At 35.9% G+C, this 22,713-nt stretch overlaps 1 protein-coding gene across 8 annotated transcripts in view; it reads right to left on the reverse strand.

Annotated features, from left to right (window-relative positions):
* cadpsb (Ca2+-dependent activator protein for secretion b) overlaps positions 1-22,713 on the reverse strand; it is a 78,973-nt gene that overhangs the window by 52,434 nt on the left and 3,826 nt on the right. For all 8 annotated transcript variants that reach the window (XM_084127988.1, XM_084127987.1, XM_084127991.1 and 5 more), the window contains exons 2-3: positions 4,162-4,275; positions 387-719 (exon numbers count right to left, since the gene is read on the reverse strand). In XM_084127988.1, the coding sequence (XP_083984114.1) occupies positions 387-719; positions 4,162-4,275 (447 nt within the window). The remainder of the gene's footprint in view (positions 1-386; positions 720-4,161; positions 4,276-22,713) is intronic.

Raw genomic sequence — 22,713 nt, forward strand, 5'->3', positions numbered from 1 at the left:
ACAACACGTGTATTTGCATTTAAAGTAGATTAAGTGCAAAAACTTGGAACAGTTGTAGGAGTTGGAACAATGTAGGAGTCTTGATATGCACAACACAAAGAGGAGCGTCGCAACATCCAAAACATCATTCTGATGCATATGTTCATAAACCAATAATTAAAGAACATTGCAAGTGGAATGATAGATCGCAACAATGTGTGTATGACCTTCCATTTTCAAGGCAAAACAAAAGGAAAAAAGAAGGAAAATAAGTGTCAGACCTCTTAGTGTGTGTGTATAACCAAAATATTTTATATAACCAAAACACTGTAATAATTTTCAGAGCATCTCATGGTCAAATTGTGGCTCAAAAAGCTCCTTTCCTCGCTCCTATGTTTCCCACTCACCTGGCAAGCCTGGTACAACAGCTGGTGCTCAAACTTCTTGATCCCCAGGATCTGCTGGAACATCTCGTAGAGCTGGTCTTTGCTCAGGATGAGCTCGGAAGCGGCGCTGGCTGTCATGCGCTGCTGCGCCTTTCGTGGGTCCTCGTCTCCACGGTAGATGGTGTCAAACTTAGCCATCCAGGAACTCAGCACAGTCTCCTTGCTCAGACCATCAATCTCTGGAAGGCTCCGCACACGTTTCTCGATATGGCGCTTGAACACCTCGCGACAGTCTAGAGCAGATAAACCTCCAGTTTGGACCATTTTAGCGACACGGTCGCTCTTTAGAAAAACCTGTAGGTCATACAAACAAGGGAAAGACAACAAATAATTCAAGACATATTCAAAATTGGAGTGCTAGTAATCTATATGCTACCTAAACATTGACTTAATTCACTTTTAAATATCCAAATATATTATATTGTTTTTAATATATTGATATAGTGTGTATATATATGTGTGTGTGTGTGTGTGTGTGTGTGTGTGTGTGTGTGTGTGTGTGTGTGTTAAAATATGCACATTTAAAGTTTATTGTTTTCGGAAAAAAAAAAAATATATATATATATATATTATTATTATTTTTATTTAATTTTTTTGAAACAAATATTGGCAACTCTGACTACCAAGAATGGTTCTCTAATGTAAGTAGGCTAAATAACTAAATACTCCAGGTGATTAAAAAAGGTAGGGGTCCATAGATATGTCCCATCAAAACTTCCTGTTTCTACAGGAAATATAATTAACATTATAGAATAAGAAAAAAATTTGCACTCGCCAAACCATTTCATTGGACCTTTAAAGGTGACGTGGTGATAAAGTCAGGAAAACAATTTTCCCTTCAAAAAGTTTCTCTTGGGTGACTTTAAAACATTCACTGTGTTTTCAATCACTCCAATCTGCTAGAGAAAATTATGCCTCAGTGCTTTGCTTTAATATTCTATGCTGTGATAGATACAACATCATCTACTGTGAAATACTGCAGTAATATAACCAATGCCATTAAACCCATGGAAAGCAATGGTAACTGTAAAATTTCACTGCTTTGAAATGATGGGATCAGTGTGGGCAAAAATGTTGCAGTGGGCTCTCTCTCTCTCTCTATCTCTCTCTGAATTATTCAGAAGATATTTCCTAATTCAAACCAGAGTGAAGGGAGTCCAAACGAAATGGCTATTGAGTTCCAACTGCCTCCTCCTTTCCTATTCGCAATGTTTCAAATCCGGTTTATAGAGGTGAGAGTAAAACATGATTTATGTTTTTCTTAACAATTGGTGTGCTTGGCAGCTGCTTTTCTTCATTCCATTTAAAAGCCTTCTATCGTTCTCCATTCAAGAAGACAAATAGAGCTTTAAATTGCTGTCTGGTCCCAATCCAGACTGCAGTTTACAGTGAGCTTCTCTTTCTGTAGCCTGCTATGACACTGATTTGGAAATGAACAGTTCCGCAAACAGGCCCTGCAATGACTTTTCTAGTTGAAACATTCCAGAAACCTGAGTCTGATTTCAGAGGTTTCCGAAATTTTAGAGGAATATTACAAGCAGTTCACAATTTGCCCATTTCATAACTAAATTGTCTGTTAAAGCTGGGACTTGTTAGCACTGTAGAAAACATTACAGATGTGCTACACATACATATTTATTTATATGTACTGTATAAACATTTCTCAGTTAGCACTCATAAACACTCTTGAAATAGTCTTGAAATTGCTTCTGGCTACATGAAATAATTATTTACAACTATGACAATTAAACACAAAGCATTTGTATTAATGATTTCATATGCGAGGCAGTCTAAAGTGTTCTAATAGCCACTTTCAGTCATATGAAGTAATTCAAGTAATTAGCATGCACAGAAGCCCAAACCGCAGCAACAGGATGTAGTAATGTAGTGACCTTACCACAATACTTGAATCCATTAGAATAGCAATCTCTTCACAGAGCATGTGTAAACACTTGTATTTGAGATGTGTTTTAGCTAAGGAGAGCCCTGAAGGGCTATTTAGGCGCTCTCATCTCCATGATAATTCACTTACGAAGGCATGTGATCATCTAAATGTTTTGACTAATCTGTAGCGTGGTAACTACAACTGGCTATGCAACATTTCAAGACACACAGTTCAATAATCAAAGGACGGGTTCATGATATCATTGTTGTTTGCCATCATTAGCCCCGAGCTAATCGCCTAAAGGAGAGGTTAACATGCCGCGACCTCACACGGACAGAGACACCAAACTCATTTTCATTCATTCAGCGCACTATTCTATAGAGGACAATTTGGCGAATTAACAGGAAAAATGTTAACAGCAAAGCACTTATTGCTAACAGATTTACTAGCAGCTTGTGTCAGCGCAAACCCTTTTTTGGCGTTAAATATGCACAACTACCGTCAGGATTTATTAAAGACTCGCAGTGAAAAATTAGAGATGAAAAAGCGTGGACAGTTATTTTTGCGATTGACCTTATTGCATAAGCATTTGTAGGAGTTTCCCTTTCAGATGCAACATTTATGGGAGGAGAGTATTTAAATGAATCATGCAAGGTGATTTAATAAGGTTTGCTAGTCAATTTACTGGTGTTTGCGCTATTATTTACCGCCCAAAATAAGCTTAAACTAGACGCTAACTGGTAGATTGCATTGGTCATTATGGAAATGATCCAGCTGTGTCTGTGTTCTTTAATTTGTGTGTCATCAGTAGATCAATCGCAGAGCTTTTTCACTCCCATCGGCTTTTTTGGAACTGCGCTCTCACGCTAATTTGCCGTTTAGTAAATCTGTCCCTTAATGTCTTTATACTTTTAATGTTAAGAGATTTCAGTTTAAAGGTGCTGTAAGCAATTTTTTGTGGGGAAGCAAGCATAAAATAGCACTATTACCTGTCAAATATCACTGAAATATGTATTGTTGGGAATGCACACTTGTCTTTGTGATTGCAGGCTCTGGTAGGCACTAAAAGGTTGCGGCCTGCACATTTTAAGCTAATCAGAGAAAAATTATTAAAACACTACCATTCAAAAGTTTGGGGTTGGTAAGATTTTTTTTATGTTTTTGAAAAGTCTTTTAGATCAAAAATACAATAAAACAGCAATATTGTGAAATATTATTACAATTTAAAATAACTGTTTTCTATTTTTTCACCCCATTTTAATGTTTTAAAATGTAATTTATTCCTGTGATCGCAAAGCTGAATTTTCAGCATCATTACTCCCGTCTTCAGTGTCACAGGATACTTAATTCTAATATATTGATTTGATGCTCACAAACAAATTGTTATTATCAATGTTGAAAACAGTTCAACATTTAAATATCTCAAAAAGCTCAATATTTTTGTGGAACGGATAATTTTTTAATGAATATAAAGTTCAAAAGAACAGCATTTATTTAACAATGGAAATCTTAAGTCTGTAACTGTCACTTATAAATGTAATGCATCCTTGCTAAATAAAGCATTATTTACTTACTGAATCTTACTGACCTCAAACTTTTGAACAGTAGCGTATAAATCATTATAATATAGAAGAAGATGAATATCAGCAACATAACACTATAACATAACATAAAATAACAACTCTAATTTAAAAAAAAGTCTGATATGTTCTCAAACCAGTTTGAGGCTGGTTTAAATGTTTAAGGGTAGATGTTTAAAAGAAATTTTGGTTGAGCAACCAATAATGCCATGGGTGATTACTTGAGCAAGACAAGGGTCAATTTCATTCTGCTGTTGCAATGATAATTCACCTCAAAATAGCTCTGAACAGCGTTGATGAAGGCCTCATCCGCCACAATCTGTGTGTCTCCTTTGAGAAAAGACTCAAAGCGGTCCTTAGTGGTCTGCAGCTGCTGCTTGGTGATCTACAAGGAGAAATGAAAGAAAAAAAAGTGAAAACGCAGAAATATTTCACAAGACCAATGCATTTATCTGTTATTATCATAGATAATACAACATTATAAATGAGATCTTTTTAATCAGTGACTTGATCTTAAATGGTTTCCGTTAAATCTGTTATCAGATTTTTGCACATTCAGATATGGATCCAGATGTATAGCGGTTCAAGACTAAAGTAAATGATGTGCTGCCGCAAAAGGGTTAGAGATTTTTCAGAAACAAATGACAAAGGACAGTGGGTTTCTTTTTATTAGCAAGAGACATTCAATACATCCTTGTTTTTACCAAAACACTCCCACAAGTAGTCTCTTCTCAAGTCTACACTTAAAAATACTCTTTCTGCTTTAAGAAAAAAAACACCCACCTTCAAACTCAATAACACACATTCTCTCTATTCTCACAGCCAGATATCTCTAGCTACATCTTTCTCACACTAGTTCTCTCACTTGCACGCTCTAATTTTAACTTTCCCTCGCAGAAATTGTGTACTTAAGTCCTTCGTATTTTTTAAATATGTTGATTTTTCATGCATAATACATCTTGTATTTCACTGAACGCCTCTTCAACTTCCTCTCTGTCTCTCTCTCTCTCTCTCTCTCTCTCTCCTGATGTGATTCATCACTCTGCCTGAATGTCATCAGGGCACAAGATGACAGAGTGACGAACGAGTAAGCAACAGAATGAGAGAAGTGTTGTGAAGGAGAAAAAGAGCAGGCCAAACAGTATCCTCCTCCTCCTCCTCATCATATAAAGCAGAAGCGCAAAGCTCTCACAGTTACAGTGCCACTGTGTTTTATGGCAGTGGTTATAAACCGGTTTTGCTTCAGGACCCAGATTTTACAATAGATATAATGTGGTACCCCAACACAATGACATTTTTTTTTTTTATTATTATTATTATTAAAAGCAAACCAAAAAAAAAAGAAAGAAAAAAGCTCACTCAAAAATGAAAATTCTATATTTTATTCAACATATAATTTTATACATTTTAGAATTATATTATTTATTTTTAGGGGTAGCTTGAGAAATCACTACGAACTTCTATATTTTAGAAATAGATTATATTATATTATTACTTACACTGAAAGAGCTGTTTAAAAGGGTTCTTTACTGCTAACAAAAGAGGCTTTCAAAAAAACTTGGCTGGCTAAACAGTAGAAAGATGAAAGAAAATGTGAAATCAGTGCTACCTGACTAGAGAAAACAGAGAAAAAAGGCTGTTGTCTTCCCTTTTGCCAAATACCCAAACACCCATAATGCACTGGGCATGTTGCCGTCCAAGGCCACTCCCACCAGTCTGCTATGGATTCACTTCACCAGAGTCAAATACTGCCTTGTTTTAGTAGGAAATACTTCTTATCAAACTTTTAGTCATAATGATGTCGACTTGTAATGTTCCCAGGTGCAAGAATTCAAAGAGTAAGCGTTTAGCGGGAGTGAGTTTCCAGTGAAGGATTCAGCTCACTGTAGGCAGTGGCTAAATGCTGCAAAGAATCTTAAATATGGAGAGAACGCTGCGACGGAAAATCTGAAAAACCTCTGTATTTGTAGTCAACATTTCAAACTGAATGACCCCGAACACAGTGTTTTAGGCCAAACGGAGGGGAGAAACTGCCGCATTCACGAAAGCCCTGGAGCTGTCAAAAGACTTTTGCTGGGGATAGGGTTGGGTATCGTTCAAAATCTTTCGATCCGGTGCCATTTTCGATAATTTTTCCTAACGATACTTTTTTCGATACCAATTTTATTAAATCCATTTTAACAAGATTACATAACACATTACCTCAGAAAATGTTGGTTTTATTTTTTCAGTCTGGCTCCTTAGCCAGTGCACAAAGGAACAAAAAAAGCACAAAGGAACAAAAAATGTTTTATAAAGAGCTCATGCTCACCAAAGCTGAATTTTTTTTTTATATAAAAAATACAGTAAAACTTGTAATATTGTGAAATAGTATTACAATTTAAAATCTTATTTGAATATATTTCAAAATGTAATTTATTCCTGTGATGTCAAAGCTGAATTTTCAAAATCATTACTTCAGTGTCACATGATCCTTCAGAAATATGAAAACAGTTTGCTGCTTAATATTTTGGAAACTATGATACATTTTTTTTCATGATTCTTTGATGAATAAAAATGTCAAAAGAACAGCATTTATTTAAAAACTAAATATTTTGTAACATTACACGTTTTAATGTCACTTTTGATAACTTTAATGCATCCTTACTGAAAAAAAAAAATTCTGACTGACCAACACATTTTTGAACGGCTGTGTACACTCAGTAGGTTATTATTGCAATATAAACACTGTCAGAGTGATCAACAAGGTACCTCTTCATTTACCAGTCGAAGGCGAAGCAACTTTCTGCTATTATTTTTACTCCGTGGCCGTGCACTGTCAAGGTCTTCATCATATTTGTCGTGGTACCGGTCTTTGCAGCAATTATTTTACCGCAAATACTGCATCGCGCGCTGTTGGCATCGAGCCTGGAGAAATGTACCCACACTTTTGATCGACTTTTCCACATCTTTAAGGTATTATGTGTGTGTGCTCGCGTCTCATGAATATGTGCGCGGAGAGTTTGTGTGTGTGTGCTCGCGTCTCATTGAGTATGTGCGCGAGTTTTGTGTGTGTGCTCGCGTCTCGTATGCGCGTGGAGAGTTTGTGCGTGCGCGCGTCTCATATGAGTATGTGCGTGGAGAGTTCCGCGCTTCTCGTGTGTGTAGAGTTACGCAAACTCTGCACATGTATGTGCGTGAGCAACTTTATGTGTGTCGTTGTGCATTTCATATGTATTTGTTTGAGCACTGACGTTGACGAGTTAACCCCTTAGGTATCGAAATCTGGTACCGAACAACATGTCATTTTTCGATACTCGATAGTAGCCTATCGAGGCAATTCGATCGGTACCTAAAAAGTATCGAAACTCGGTACCCAGCCCTAGCTGGGAAAAAAAAAGTTAATTTCTCATGTCCAGGTAACACTGAGAACGAGTAAACATTGTTAATTTACAACATACACTACCGATATTATAACAATATGGTTTGGAATGACCTTCATGAGGGTGAGTAAATAATGACAGAATTTTCTATCCATCCCTTTAACGTTACCATGAAGTGCCCAACGAGATGCAAAATTGTGACATGACAGGTTAAACAGGAAAATGTACAAACAGCAAAGTGTGATTTATCAGCCTAACACATGGAGCAAATAACATGGGCCAAATATTATATTAGGCTGCTGAATATGAGAAGGGAACAGCCATTAAGTGCATTAACACTTAATGGCTGTAATGTAATATCAGTGCATTAACACTTAATGGCTGTAATGTAATATCAGTGCAATTAACAACAGAGGCAATAAGTAACAGCGCAAACGCATTGTGGTCACACAAACCATCCTTGTTAAACCAGTATTTAATCTAGCCTAGGTCATGTTTTCTTTTCATTTGGACACACTACATTTGACATCAACATTTAAATATTTTTTTCCTCGTTTTTTAAGGGTTGATCTATTGAAAAGTTTTAAAAGACCACTGTATAAGGTTAGATGAATTTTATTATTTGCATTTAGTACTGCTTATCTATGTCCTCAGAGCAGGTTCACTACTTGAAAACCACTATTTTATTGTAAAGCGTTGCATAGCATATGTAATGGCTCTCTGGAATACTTGATTCTGATTGGTCGATCATCCTGTGGTCAAACATTTTCATATAATGTAAGGAACATATTCTCTGGTAACTTTTGTTCTACACAGCTATGCTAGTCTCTCGTATCCCTCCACTCTTTCTCCCCACACAATAAAATAAACTCAAATCAATATTTCATGACTTTTTATTTATTCATTTGGTAAGTACCAGTGTAATAAGCAGAAGAGTTTTCAGTGAGCCAGTCATTATCACAAAATATAACCTCCGTCCTCCTAATGACTTTGTCAGAGTATAATTTGAAAAAATGACTGGCTGACTGTACATTTTCCCTAACATATACTATATTATTAGATATATTGTAAAGTACAATTATACAATGACCTTTTTTCTAGCTTACATCCCTGTTTTCATCACATCATTGAAACATTCAAAACCTCTAATTGTGCTCTATTGCGCTGTCATGCATATGGTGGCTTGCTAAGCATACCAAAAAAAAAAGAAAAAAAGTTTAGCAAGATGTTATGTTGTCGTTCATCTTGAAACCACCAGTGTGACAAAATCTAAAGGAAACAGGGTTTTCTGTGAGCAAGTGTGTAGGAGGAAGGTGGAAAAGTACAAAGTAGCATGTGCCTGTGAGGCATCACAGCACCATCTGTGTTCATCTCTCTGCTACTGTCCTCTCTACTTCACACACACATGGCAGTTGACTTTATCTGCCTTCTGAACTGTCTGCACAGAGAATACTATAACCCTGAGGAAAAGCTTGCAGCCCTCAATATATCCGAGTGTGCTTTTCTCTTTCTTATATCCAGAATGGTTTTTATGAAGGCCGGGTACAGGCATACAGGAGGTGATGTATGTTAACACTCTAACTTGACAGCTCTAGGCCAGGTAAACCCAACATTATGGGGACAAAATGCCCCACAAAGATGGCAATATCCAAAATCCTTGTCCTTGAGGGGACATTTTTTGGTCCCCATGAGGAAAACCGCTTATAAATTGAATTGTTTTTTCCTCATCATGTAACTTTAGTGCCTCCGTACTACTAAATGTAAATCTGAAATATATTCATTATATATTACATTTAAAAATCTAATAAAAATGGCAAAAGCACATAACAAAATTACTAAAACTTAAAGGCACAGTAAGATTTTTGGATTAAAATATCCACACAAAAAAAACACTAAAACATTGTTATATACTGTATTTTGTTGACTCGTGTACTTGCATTATATTACTTACATATGTACACAATATTTTTATCCAGAGAATATATATTAAATCATTGTTATATACCATGTTTGTACCATGCCTCAGAGACAACACTATATTGGCTAACATAGCAAAATCAGAAAGAGCTTTATTTGTAGTAACAGTAACAAAGCATTTTCTGCACCATACAATATTTTAAAATTAACTGCATGTCATTTAGCAACATAAATGGCATCTAGCTTTTATTAATATGATACTCAAATATCGATATAGCTTACTGCAATGTGCAACAAGCCACCGCACAGAGAAATGTTTTAACATAACTTTCAACACACTCAAATGTATTTTTAGTATGATTTTTTTTTACCAAGTAAAACAGCGCTGTGTTACCCCACAATTTTAATTAGTCAAAAAAAAGTGACCTGTATTAGTAGTAATTTCGGCTATTTCATTAGAATGAAATAAAACAATGTGAATTTATGTGATCAAATGTAACTGTAACAAAGTTCAAGTTCAGGGAAGAAGGAGGCAGATGTTAATTACAACTTTGCTCATAAAAAACAAACAATAAAATGAAATGAAAGGAGCGGCCGACTGCAGCTTGTAAGCATAATAAATACAGCAATGTAAAACGTCCCAGTCTCTCGGCTGCGCCCTGCTTCATACCACACAGTTATTAACATTAATACAACTTGAATACATTAGCTCATCCATGAACATGATTTCTACCTGAGTCCCGTTGGATTGTTTTCCATCAGCTGTGGGGGTGAATACGACGCCTCCATGATTCCAAGCTCATTCACGGTGTCATCAAGCTTAGCCTTTGTTACTGTTTTGAATAAGCGAACTCTAGCAGCGAAACTTACATACTGTGCCTTTAAACTAAAATGAAAATGAAAACTGAAAATATTTAATATTTAAATTAACAAATACTACAATTGTATATAAATTATACTAAAATAGCAATTGTGTTTTTGTGTTTAAAGGTGTAACAGTACAGATTATCACTTTTTTTTTAAATATATATAATTACATTAGTCTGTACAAAGCACCCCTATAGTTCTCATAACAGAGTAGCCAATATCCATCAGTACTTTAATGGTACATCCACCCCCATTCTCCCAAGTAGAAGTCCTATAGATTCCCTCTGGATCCCTCTTATCATGATTACCCTGTAACAGCATGATTCATTTAAGCTCAGTCAAACACACTATTTTAACCTCTAAATGTCACTACCAGGGGAGAATGCAAGTTCATTTTAAGTAATGCTGCCTTACAAACAAGCACAGCAAGCCTGGATCTCTTATATTATATATAAATATATATATATATATTGCATTTTAAAATCACAATCGCAATTTTTTTTATCAGAATAAATTTTTCCCAAATTGTAGAACATTGCTGCCATGTCCAATTAATATAAGAATATTCCTCCTCTGCAACCTACAGGCAAAAACCAATATATCTAGCCCTAACTTCCTGTTTCAATAGGAAATATGTCAACACAGGATGAAAAACTGCACTAAAGTGATTTCTCCAATGACAGAATCACTTAAGACTTAAAAGATGGTTCGTCTGCCTTGAACATTGTTGACTTACTGTCGTTTTCAGCTTCACATAATCAGACTAGAGACACTCTTTCTTTGGAACTATCAACAGTGCTTTTTACTTCAACCTCTCCTGATGAATCCATTCTCCTGCTATAACGTTATCATTTCAGCAGCCGCATCTTATTTATAGAGTCATTTACATTTCATCCGTGTGAAAAACAAAAGTGTTCCTTTTCTTTTGTGTGAATGAAGAAACAGCTTTCAGTGTGTGCGTGTGCACACTCAGCAGCAGACTGCAGAGTCTTTAGTAATTATGATAATTGCATGAGTGCAGCAGCTTTAGCTGTGGGCCAGAGATGATGCATGAGGAAAAGATAGGAAATGTGGACGAGTGATTTCAGTGTTAGTCCACAGAGGGGGAAGTATCAACGTTTGCATCCAATCTTAAATGTGCATCTTAATTATTTTCGTAAAAAAAGAAAATAAAGTTCAATTAGACCTAATTTAATTTTAAGCTATCTCAATGTAAATTTGTTTTGGGATTTGGGCTTTCAATTTCTTACATTCAAGCCTGGCACCCAAAAAAGGTGTAGATGAAAAAAAAAAGTGTTACTTAACTGAATAGGGGAGAGAAAATGAAGGTGTTTTGTCAAATTTACACCCAGACAACTAAATGAAATGACAAAAGACACAAAATAAATTATATTAATGCATTTTGATTTTGCTGAGCTATTGTGCACTAAATTCAAGAATAAAAAAAAAAAAACAGTAAACATAAGTAAACATTTTTGGAAGAGGTATTTTATGCACACCAAGGCTGCATTTATTTGATTAAAAAATACAGTAAAATCAATAATATTATAAAACATTATTACAATTTCAAATAACTGTTTTCTATTTTAATATAATTTAAACCGTCTTCAGTGGCACATGATCCTTTAGAAATCATTCTAATATGCTGATTCAGCGCTCAATAATTATTTCTTATTATTATCTATGAAAACAGGTGTGCTGCTTAACATTTTTGTAGAAACCATGATAAAATTTTTTTAGAACTCTTTGATAAATGGATAGTTTAAAAGAAAAGTATTTATTTATTAAAGTTTTTTTGTAACGGTGTAGAAGTCTGTAATTTCTGATCAATTTAATGCATAATTGCTGAATAAAATAATTAATTTAACTATTTTTTTTAAATTCTTTTTTAAATCTTACTGACTTCAAACTTTTGAACAGTATTCTAAGGGACTAGAAAGATAACATGCTATTTCCATGTTTGGTTACACTGTCCTGTTGTAGAGACAAAGTATTATATTATATTAATTATATTTTATTATATATACTTAATAAAGAGTAATTTATGTGCTGCTTTCGGAAATATAAGTATAAGCACTATGTAACATGAATAATTAACAGTCATTTTCATTTTTATAGTCTGGCAAATTATTTGAAATATCACTTTAATATAATATGAAATGAAAATATTAAATTTGATGACATAAGACATATTTGTATTATACAATCACACATGTATTATATAAGATGAAATACTGAATGAATGAGATAGTGTGGTTAAGATAATGCATACTCATTTGGTTGTATGATGATGCTATTTGTATTATGTGCCATTGAGAATATCCAGACATCAAATACCAAAAGAGTCATGTACTTTCATAATGCTTGCTGTACCGTGAACAAATGAAGGAAAACAAAACAGCGTAAAATAATATGAACACTCTGAATACAGGGTTCAATCGTTAAAGCAAAATCAGCATTGCAAAACTGCCCTAACGAATCATTACCCCGCAGCTTCATCGGACTCACTGGAACTCAGGGATACTGATCTGCCAATGGGGAACAGAATGTTCTGCATTGTCCTGGAGCCCGCAACTCTTTTCCTCCACTCCCCTCCCTGCGTCCCTTCATGCCATTTTCTATGTTTAGCATGATGCTCGGAGCGCAGAAGTGCTATGGACCCACAAGGCCAGTGCTGAAGATAGCAGCTGGTTAGTTTTGGTGTCTCTGAGCCACAAGGCAGAAACCGGCACTCTACTGTGCAGTCCCCAGTAGCACATTACATCGAAAATGAACGAATAACCGTGCAAACCAGCATTTTGCACCTCATCAGTGCTGTTTGAAAGGCATGCTAACGTCTCAGTTTTGGATTCCATTTGAATGCGTGTCCTTCAGCATAAACTTCACATCAACTCTGCTGCCTTAAGATGATTGAGTCAAGCGAGCATTATTAAAGTAAGAGGATGATGAGGACAAGGAAGAAAAATCCAAACAGCGGGCATTCAGAAAAATAGCACGCTTGTGAGTTTAACACTGCATTTATATACCAGCTCAATAAACGTTGAAAGTTAACATTGAGTAACTTACATTTTAGACACAATATTTCCAGTTAATTGGTCTGGTTTTGCTCTGACAACGAACATATTTCCAAACATAGTCACAGCATTATCACGGCGGTGTGTTTTCTTCCTAAATGAATCAGTGTTTAAAATCAGTTGAGCGAATTATTCATGACTCATTCTAACAACAGCGCTTTGAATGAATCGGTTGAGTAAATGATTGAATGTTTCGTTCTTGAATGAAATACCGTGTTGAACGAATCGGTAAAAGGAATGACTGACTCACTCAAAGACAGAAACCTGTCGACTTATACTGGCATATCCATGAAACGTGCAAGAAGAGTCACGGAAAAAATACCCACCACTAATGCACAGTGTTCATTAACATACGGAATATTTCTGTTATCATTTGCTACTGCTATCATCTGAATTTATTATACATAAATGTAAATATGGAGAAATTAGCCATTGCTTTTACATTTTGAAGACAGATGTACAGCAATATCTAAGGATCATATCTAATAAAAAAAGGCTGTAGGCCTAATATGTGTTAATGTAAACATTTTAATGTTTTTGAATATAACCTTTATATAATAATAGTATATATAATGTTGCATTACTGTCAGAAAGTCTTGCTAAAACAATTTTAAAAATTACAGAAAAAAAGAATGCAGAATCTGTTGTTTATAGAACGGTTGAAATAAAAATTACTTTCAGTAACAGCTGTGCTGGCATTCAGTACAACAGCTCTTTTGCTGCCTTGCAGACACTGTTGTAAAACATTCCTTTGAAACAACCTCAAGCATATACAGAATTCTCGAATAAACATAAAGCCTTAAAGCAAGAGAAGCTCATATCAGAGCAGTAGTGTTAGAGGAAATGTGAACGCAATACTTTGCATTTGCTTACACAAAACTTTACCACACACCAAAATGCTTTCTTAAAATATGTTAAATTAAATCGCCGGACCTTGACTAGTGTGTGTGTGTGTGTGTGTGTGTGTGTGTGTGTGTGTGCACTTTGTCTTACTAACATTCTATCAGCATATTGACAGCACAATAAGACTATGCGTTGTAGGATTTGGGTGTTGGTGAAGTATCTATCGGCAGAACAGAATATATCGCTTCAATGGATTGTGAAACCGTAGCATTTTAATCACAAGAGCCCACAGCCAGATTTTTTCTTTGTGCACGAGAGAAGAAAAAGACATGTTCAGAGTGAGTAAGGGAGTAAAGTGGGGGAAATGATGGGAAAAGTAAAAAGTCTCATGCCATGGAAAGACAGAGAGTGCCTTTAGAAGGTTTTTGGTGCTGCTGTGTGAGCTGAGAGGTATCTAAGTAGTGTGTGTGACAGAAAAAAGCTACAGCGTGCTCAGTATTAGAGTTAATGGGCGTGTGTGTGTGTCTGTCTCAGAGAGAGCTAACGTGTGTGTGGGTGAAAGCACTGAAACTCCACTAATCCAGCTAAAAATAAGAACTTGTGCCATGTGACACACAGCCTCTGTAAGATGGCTTCCTCCTGTGAAGAATTAATGCTACTCTGACAGAAAAGATGCAGTCAGATCAGACAAACTATGACAAAAAAAAAACGACACGCATGTTCCTCTTCAGCTAAATGGATTTTGAATGTAACAATTTAAAATAATTTTAAATATATTTAAAAAACATTAGTAATTTTAAGTATTTGTGCGTAAAGTGCTGTTGTAGAACACACATTTTCATATGTTTGAATAGTCAATGAAACACTTAATTTATGTATTGACATTTAGGGTCTGATGTACAAAATGTTTACGAATCCTTTTAGGTTCAAAGAATACTGAATGACTGCAATTAATAACTTGATTTATTGTATTTAATAAATGACATTTTTAAAATATGTTCAGTGACAATGAATTTTCCTATTTTGACATTATAATTTGCACTTTGTTCTTTGAGAGATTTTTGAAAAATGTACAATTTTAGTCACTGCATACTATATTGTGACTAAAATGATTGTCACTGTGCATTTATCCGTTACATTTCTTTTATGGTTAGAGGTTTAGAGGTACAAGTGTTATTAGGGGATCAAAAATATTTCTATAATAATAAAATGTGCCTTGTAAATATATTTAGAATATCAGTATAAAGGTTTTGTAAATTTCTAAAGCACTGTGCACGTACATATATTGGTATTCGATGTCGCCAATATGTCCATATTGTGCTTTTTATCAGATATCCAAAAATATAGAAAAATTGATATATTACTGATGTAAGAATAACATGAGGCTGAAGAAAAAAAATTAATATATATATATACACACATATATATATATATATATATATATATACACATGTCAGGATATGAATCCAGGTCATATTTGCATGCAAAACAATAGCTATGCTCTTATAAACTTAATTTGCTAAAAAGTGTTCCACCACCCCTTAAAAATTATGGGATGAAAGGAGGTTAGAGGGAGCTTTCATGCTTAAATGTAATAGATGCTCTCTTCACGCGCTCAATGTCGAAATAGAGACCTTGAGAAAAACAGAAGGTCATGCCGGTCTGCCAGGAAATAGAGGGAGAGGGAGAGATAGGGGGTGAAAGGAAGGAGTGCTAGTGCTGTAATGGATTATAGGATATGGAAAAAGCTGTATGGGAGGGAGGGAGAAAGAGAGAGTGTGTGTGTTCTAGTTCACAAGGGGGAGAGTGGGTGTGTGGCAGCGATGGCATGAGAAAAATATTTCACAAGCTTTAGAATAAGGGTTCAGGCAGCTCTCCTAGAGCGACACGGCTGTAGTGCCACAACAACTAGTAGCTACTGCTGTTCATCACACTACATTGTGTGACACAATCTTCCTCCTCCACTCTGGCTAATACTACTTTCTTTCATCCTACTCTCCATGCCTCTAGACGGAAAAACCTCAAGGCTAGTGATGGACATAAATATTGGCCAGACTGTTTTGAGATTATCAGCATCAGACAGCCAATAACTGTTCCCACTTGACTAATTAACTCTCCCGCGTCAGTTGTGTCCAAAATCTACAAACATCCTTTAAGATTAATAATAATTAAAAAAAAAAAATCTTTTTTTCTTTAATTTTTTTAAATGTTAATTAAAATACAAATATTAAAATCAATTTTATTTCAAATGTAGCACATTCACAGATTACTAAACATCCTACAATTTATAATTAGAAAATGAATTTAAACGCTATACAATATGGTGAACACAACGTTTAGTTGCCTTGTTATTTTGTGATGTTCTGTTTTTCAGCTGTGGGTCAAAATTTGGGCTTTTGGTTGGGCATTAAAGCAGAATAAAACCATCAAAATTCAATATATTCCTTTGTGCGCCAAATCAAGGTTTATTTTTGGTTTGCTTCTGCACTAGAGAGGGTTGTTATTATTTCTCTCATTGTTAATTGAGCCATCTATCTTCAAAGTGCACAAATATGAGAAGCCAATTAGTGCTGAATAGCAACATAAATTACACATAAGTTTTGCCTCGAATTTATCACCATAGGCAGGACACTTTATTTCCATGAATATTAGAAGTCTCATTAGGAGCTTTATTAGGGCAGAAGTGAGTTACCCATAGTCCCTGAAATATGGTAAGTGTGAATGCACATTCATGATCTTCTCTTAAGCATGTAAAACAACCACATAATTAATATACTTTCAACAATTTTTACAAATTAGGTATCATCTTCATTACCCAAAATAAAGACAAACTCACATAAACAAAACATCACCTCTCCCTAATTCTGTCTGATCTCTGTTATATAAATGCACTTTATGGTATCCTTGGGTCTCTTATTCTGTTCTTAATCATTACAGAAAAGTGCTCAAATAGTTTGAGCAGATGTCCCTCATCTCAGCGTCTGTATATATGTATACAAAAACAGACTTCCACACATACTGCAATGCCCCTCAATATATGAACAAAAAAATCAACCCTTTTTCAGCAAAAGCAAACATTTTCAAACACACACTGCTCTGGCTCTTTAGGAATGCAATAAATACACAGTTGCAAAAGTTCAAACACAGCCTTCAGAATGAGCTTTGATTAATGAATATGGATGCATAAAATGTTCTGTTGTCCACATTCACACTGCACTGAAATGACTTTTAACAGTAAAGTCCTTGAAATGTCATGCTATGTATGTATATTATTAAAATGATATATATATATGTGTGTGTGTCCATTTATCAATATATTGATGAATCAATATTACATTTATCAGATTTTTTTATTTTTAAGAGTGCTAGGCTAAATTTACTCCCTGGGTCATAAGTTAATTAAAGCAGCACTAAAAATAGCCACCATTTATTCCACTAATTAATAATTCACACTCAAATGTGTATGACCTGCTAAAAGAGGTTTAAGAACCTTTCAGCTGGATGTTATTACTTCTGACAAAATGAATCTGTCAGTCTCTCACGTTCTCTTCCTCTCCTCACCTGTCCTTTTCTCTCAGTGTGCTTAATGAACCGATAAAATTCATCCCTCTCACCCTGTTATATTAATAAGGTAATTTCAGAATCTCCAAATCTCATCAGAGGAGATCCAGCTCTGGCCTTTCAATCAAACATCCTCTTATCTCCACAGTAACCTCTCATAACTAACTCCTTCTCCATCCAGCTGCCATAACCGCTGCCGTCTCTCAGGCTCTAATATGCTGTCTGACCTCCACTCTCTTTCTATTAGTGTTGCTGTCATTGTTGTGTCCTCAACCTGTTCCCTTCACTACAGACCCTTATGTCTATCCTCAACCCTTAATATTCATTTCTATGCTTTCCGTATTGTTTTAAATGTTTTTTGTTTTTTTTTATAAAAACATATATTTTTCCTTAAGTATTAGAATCCCTGTAAACAACCAGCAAACATCAATAGTCCAGTAAGTTTCATGTATTATTATCCGTTCGCATCATTTAAAAAAAATAATGTGTACTCATAATATTTAATGAAAATAACTTCCCCTCCCTCTTGCAGTGACATCTGTTCTCTGATGATGTATTTACTGGCGCGAGGGCGGGGCAACCTGTCACTCATATGAGATCACAGCAATAGCAAACCACAATGATCCAATCAATTCCCAATGGACAAAATCAAGTCCCGCCCTACATTTTTTCTAGGCTATTTCACTTCAGATAAGTCACAATAGGGAAGTCGAGCTTGTTTTGAACAGTTTTTAATGGATTTTTATGGACAAAATGATCACACCTGTGAATTAAATAAAAAAAGAAACTACTGGCTGAGGTCAAATTGTTTTCTGAGTCAATCCGAAGACACTGAGGTGCTTTCTGCCTGTCAGTCATTCTGAATGATTGATCGGGCAGCCCATAAAAGAGAAGCAACAGTGTGATAGTTGAAGCAGATCATTCTCATTAAATGCCATATTTACTTTTAATAAGCCGTTGTCAGTTGTTAGTTTGTCATGCGAGAATGCTGTTTTCCTCCTGTTGTTTTAGACAGCACCGAGATGTGCTGCTGCTGTCCTGCTCCATCTCGAATGAATCTTTGAGGGTGTGGTTTAGGAAAGACGGGGACGTGTCTGTTTAATCTTTAACAGCAAAAGCCTTGTTTCAAGCATTTTGGCAAAATAAATGTGCTTACATAACTCTTCTATAAATGTCAGTTGTCAGTGATTTGACATACACAGAAACCAAAATAGCAAATATAATGTGGATCCATTAATCTCTCCTATTCTCACTGACCTGTTTTAAATCAAATTCCTCATAAAATCACAACCCACACTGCATTACTGATGTTACAGACTGTGTCATGTGTGCAATATTTGCCTGGATTTTTTGTTTTTCTAGAAAACAAAGCATCACTTGAATTATAATTTGTAGTAGGCTAATATATGTATTTGGGCTTATTGATGCAAATGCAGTTTTACATATTGTTTTTCATTTCAAAGCCCATCACAGACAAGACCAAACGGGATTGGTTGTTGTTGTTGTTTGAGTGATTTGTATGTTTTTCTTCCCACATATTTTTCAGTTTTGACTGCTCTACAAATTTGATTTGATTTGAAAGTTGGATCCTTACTTCAGCTTATGCTTTAGTCAGTAAACTGCAAGAGATTTTCTTAAATACACTCACCTAAAGGATTATTAGGAACACCATACTAATACTGTGTTTGACCCCCTTTCGCCTTCAGAACTGCCTTAATTCTACGTGGCATTGATTCAACAAGGTGCTGAATGCATTCTTTAGAAATGTTGGCCCATATTGATAGGATAGCATCTTGCAGTTGATGGAGATTTGTGGGATGCACATCCAGGGCACGAAGCTCCCGTTCCACCACATCCCAAAGATGCTCTATTGGGTTGAGATCTGGTGACTGTGGGGGCCATTTTAGTACAGTGAACTCATTATCATGTTCAAGAAACCAATTTGAAATGATTCAAGCTTTGTGACATGGTGCATTATCCTGCTGGAAGTAGCCATCAGAGGATGGGTACATGGTGGTCATAAAGGGATGGACATGGTCAGAAACAATGCTCAGGTAGGCCGTGGCATTTAAACGATGCCCAATTGGCACTAAGGGGCCTAAAGTGTGCCAAGAAAACATCCCCCACACCATTACACCACCACCACCAGCCTGCACAGTGGTAACAAGGCATGATGGATCCATGTTCTCATTCTGTTTACGCCAAATTCTGACTCTACCATCTGAATGTCTCAACAGAAATCGAGACTCATCAGACCAGGCAACATTTTTCCAGTCTTCAACTGTCCAATTTTGGTGAGCTCGTGCAAATTGTAGCCTCTTTTTCCTATTTGTAGTGGAGATGAGTGGTACCCGGTGGGGTCTTCTGCTGTTGTAGCCCATCCGCCTCAAGGTTGTGCATGTTGTGGCTTCACAAATGCTTTGCTGCATACCTTGGTTGTAACGAGTGGTTATTTCAGTCAAAGTTGCTCTTCTATCAGCTTGAATCAGTCGGCCCATTCTCCTCTGACCTCTAGCATCAACAAGGCATTTTCGCCCACAGGACTGCCGCATACTGGATGTTTTTCCCTTTTCACACCATTCTTTGTAAACCCTAGAAATGGTTGTGCGTGAAAATCCCAGTAACTGAGCAGATTGTGAAATACTCAGACCGGCCCGTCTGGCACCAACAACCATGCCACGCTCAAAATTGCTTAAATCACCTTTCTTTCCCATTCTGACATTCAGTTTGGAGTTCAGGAGATTGTCTTGACCAGGACCACACCCCTAAATGCATTGACGCAACTGCCATGTGATTGGTTGATTTGATAATGAGAATTTGAGTTGAGAAATTGAACAGGTGTTCCTAATAATCCTTTAGGTGAGTGTATGTCGTTGCAATGAAAATCCTCATGAACTTAAAATGGACAAGTAATTTGATTTTTAATTGTTGATTTTTTCATTTTATTTTATTAATTATTAATAATTAGACATTTGTCTATCCTTTCTATCTTGATTTTTCTCTTTCCAGTCTTGTCCTCTCCTCTTGTTACTTGTGCCTGTCTTTCAACATGTGCGTGTGGGATTGCGGCAGAGGTTTTATACACACGCGCACACAATACATGCTGGTAGTGTCGCTCCGTAAAAGACCTCAATTGGAAATCAGTGGAGAATGAAACTGAATTTGTGAGCCTGGCAACTCGATACAGGCATGGTAACTTCATCCATCACACAAAGCTGCTCTGATTTGCCTTCCTGTCTGAACAAGAATAAAATCATGTGGCCAGCAGGCCAAACCAGTGGGGCTCTCAGACCATATAGAGAAGGCCTGTAGGGTCATTCTCATTGGGTTTGATTGTGCTAAATACTCTGAAACACGGAGTTTGATTGAGTTCATTCCCCCATCTTTCATGTGCTTGCCTCTTGTAATAAAGGGAAAAAACTTTCACTATCTCCTTTTGCAAGCCCTACAGCAATGCAGACATTTATTGTAAAGCCTTTTAAATGGGACAGGCATTATTTCTCCTAGATAGGCACATTTTAGTGTGTGAACACCATTGCATTAATAAAAGACTCAAGGTGATGCATCTCATTTGAGACCAGCAGTTCAGTATATTTCCATCAATTTATAACCTAACAATACATTTTTCACATTTATGCACGGATATGTTTCCTTGCAATGCAACAGCAGACCCACTGCGCATCTAAACATGGCCATTGGTTTTAGATTGCAAATAGGCATCCACTAAAGGCTTGTACATAGATAAAAGCCTAGCTGTGAGTGACAGTACAACACCGCAGTCTGTCTATGCTGTTTTTCACAAGGTCAAAAGCCTTTACAAAGGTGTGACTGTGCAATACAAACAATAGTCAAGCTAAACCTGTCAACATGTGATATCACATGCAAATGTACACACCAACGGATGACAATGTAAATGGGCAACCTCAAGACCGATGTGAATCTCTTAATCTGAGCATAAAAGCCTTATCCTGACTGTATAATAAAGCAATGTATAATAAATCTAATAAAGCAGCTGTTACATATTTATATATTTAAATCAAATATTTAGATACTGTAAAACTACATTGCAAATATTTTATTAAACTATTTTATTCTAGAAAATACTTTCAAAGACATCTTCTCTAAACTTAATAATGCTTTGTGCTTTAATATACCAGTTCTGTAAACAAGACATTAATACTATTCCACTTAAACTTCCATTTTAGACACAACATTGGCAGCTACTTTGTTTATTTTTGCTAGTCGCTGCAAAAAAAAAAAAATGAAATACAAGAACCAGAACTAACTTTGTTGTATATTTATAATAAATTTAATTATTCATATTTATTATATTTTATTTATAGATATGTTTATAAGATTTTTACTTTACATGTTAGTTGAAATTAGTATAGGCATATTGAAATTTGATACAGATTCCAACCTTAATGTCTTTTAAAAGCGGATCCTATTACGCAAACATGTAATTGCAACCTAAAATAGCAGGTAATTAGGTAAAACACAGAAGAAGATAAAGATGAAAATAAAGCTAAAGGAGAAAAGAGCAGGAAAGAAGACCTCATCAGCAGATAAATTCATCTGAAATGACACAAAGATGTGCTTAGCCAGCTAAGTAAAAGACAACGAGCCCTTGAAAGCTGTCACCATCAGTATTACTCTGCGAGGAGTGAAACCTCAGCGGGATGTACACGCTGTGTGTACTGATCTGATGAAAATCTTAATGTTTCAGTTTATAGGTGCAACAAAAAGCTAGAGGGTTGGGAGTCTGTAAGAGCCTCTACATCCTGATGATGTGTCCTTGTTATGAGACCACCTTATCTGCTGAAACGGGGGGACATCTACCATCTATCAGTGATGAAATCAAAGACGGGAAGGATACAGATAATTGAAATGCTATCCTCCCCCAAGGCCCATGAACAAAACTGCTGAGAGATCTCTATCGTGTGCCTGTATCATCTGGGGTTCAAGCTAGAGCTGTCGGCCCAGACCAGAGGCTCATGAGAGCAGATCCAGGGTGATGACAGCATACAAATTAGTCTAAGGCAAAACCAACAGTAAAGGTAACCTCCTGGACTAAAACCTGGACCAAAAGAGAATGAAATGTGATTCACATGCTATAGAAACAATGAGGCTGTCATTCAACATTATTGAATTTTATAATGGACTGGCTGAGCAGAGGACGGCTGACTAATGAGCAGTTTG

The sequence above is a fragment of the Abramis brama genome, assembly GCF_963993115.1.
Source record: "Abramis brama genome assembly, chromosome: 11".
Lineage (NCBI taxonomy): Eukaryota > Metazoa > Chordata > Actinopteri > Cypriniformes > Leuciscidae > Abramis > Abramis brama.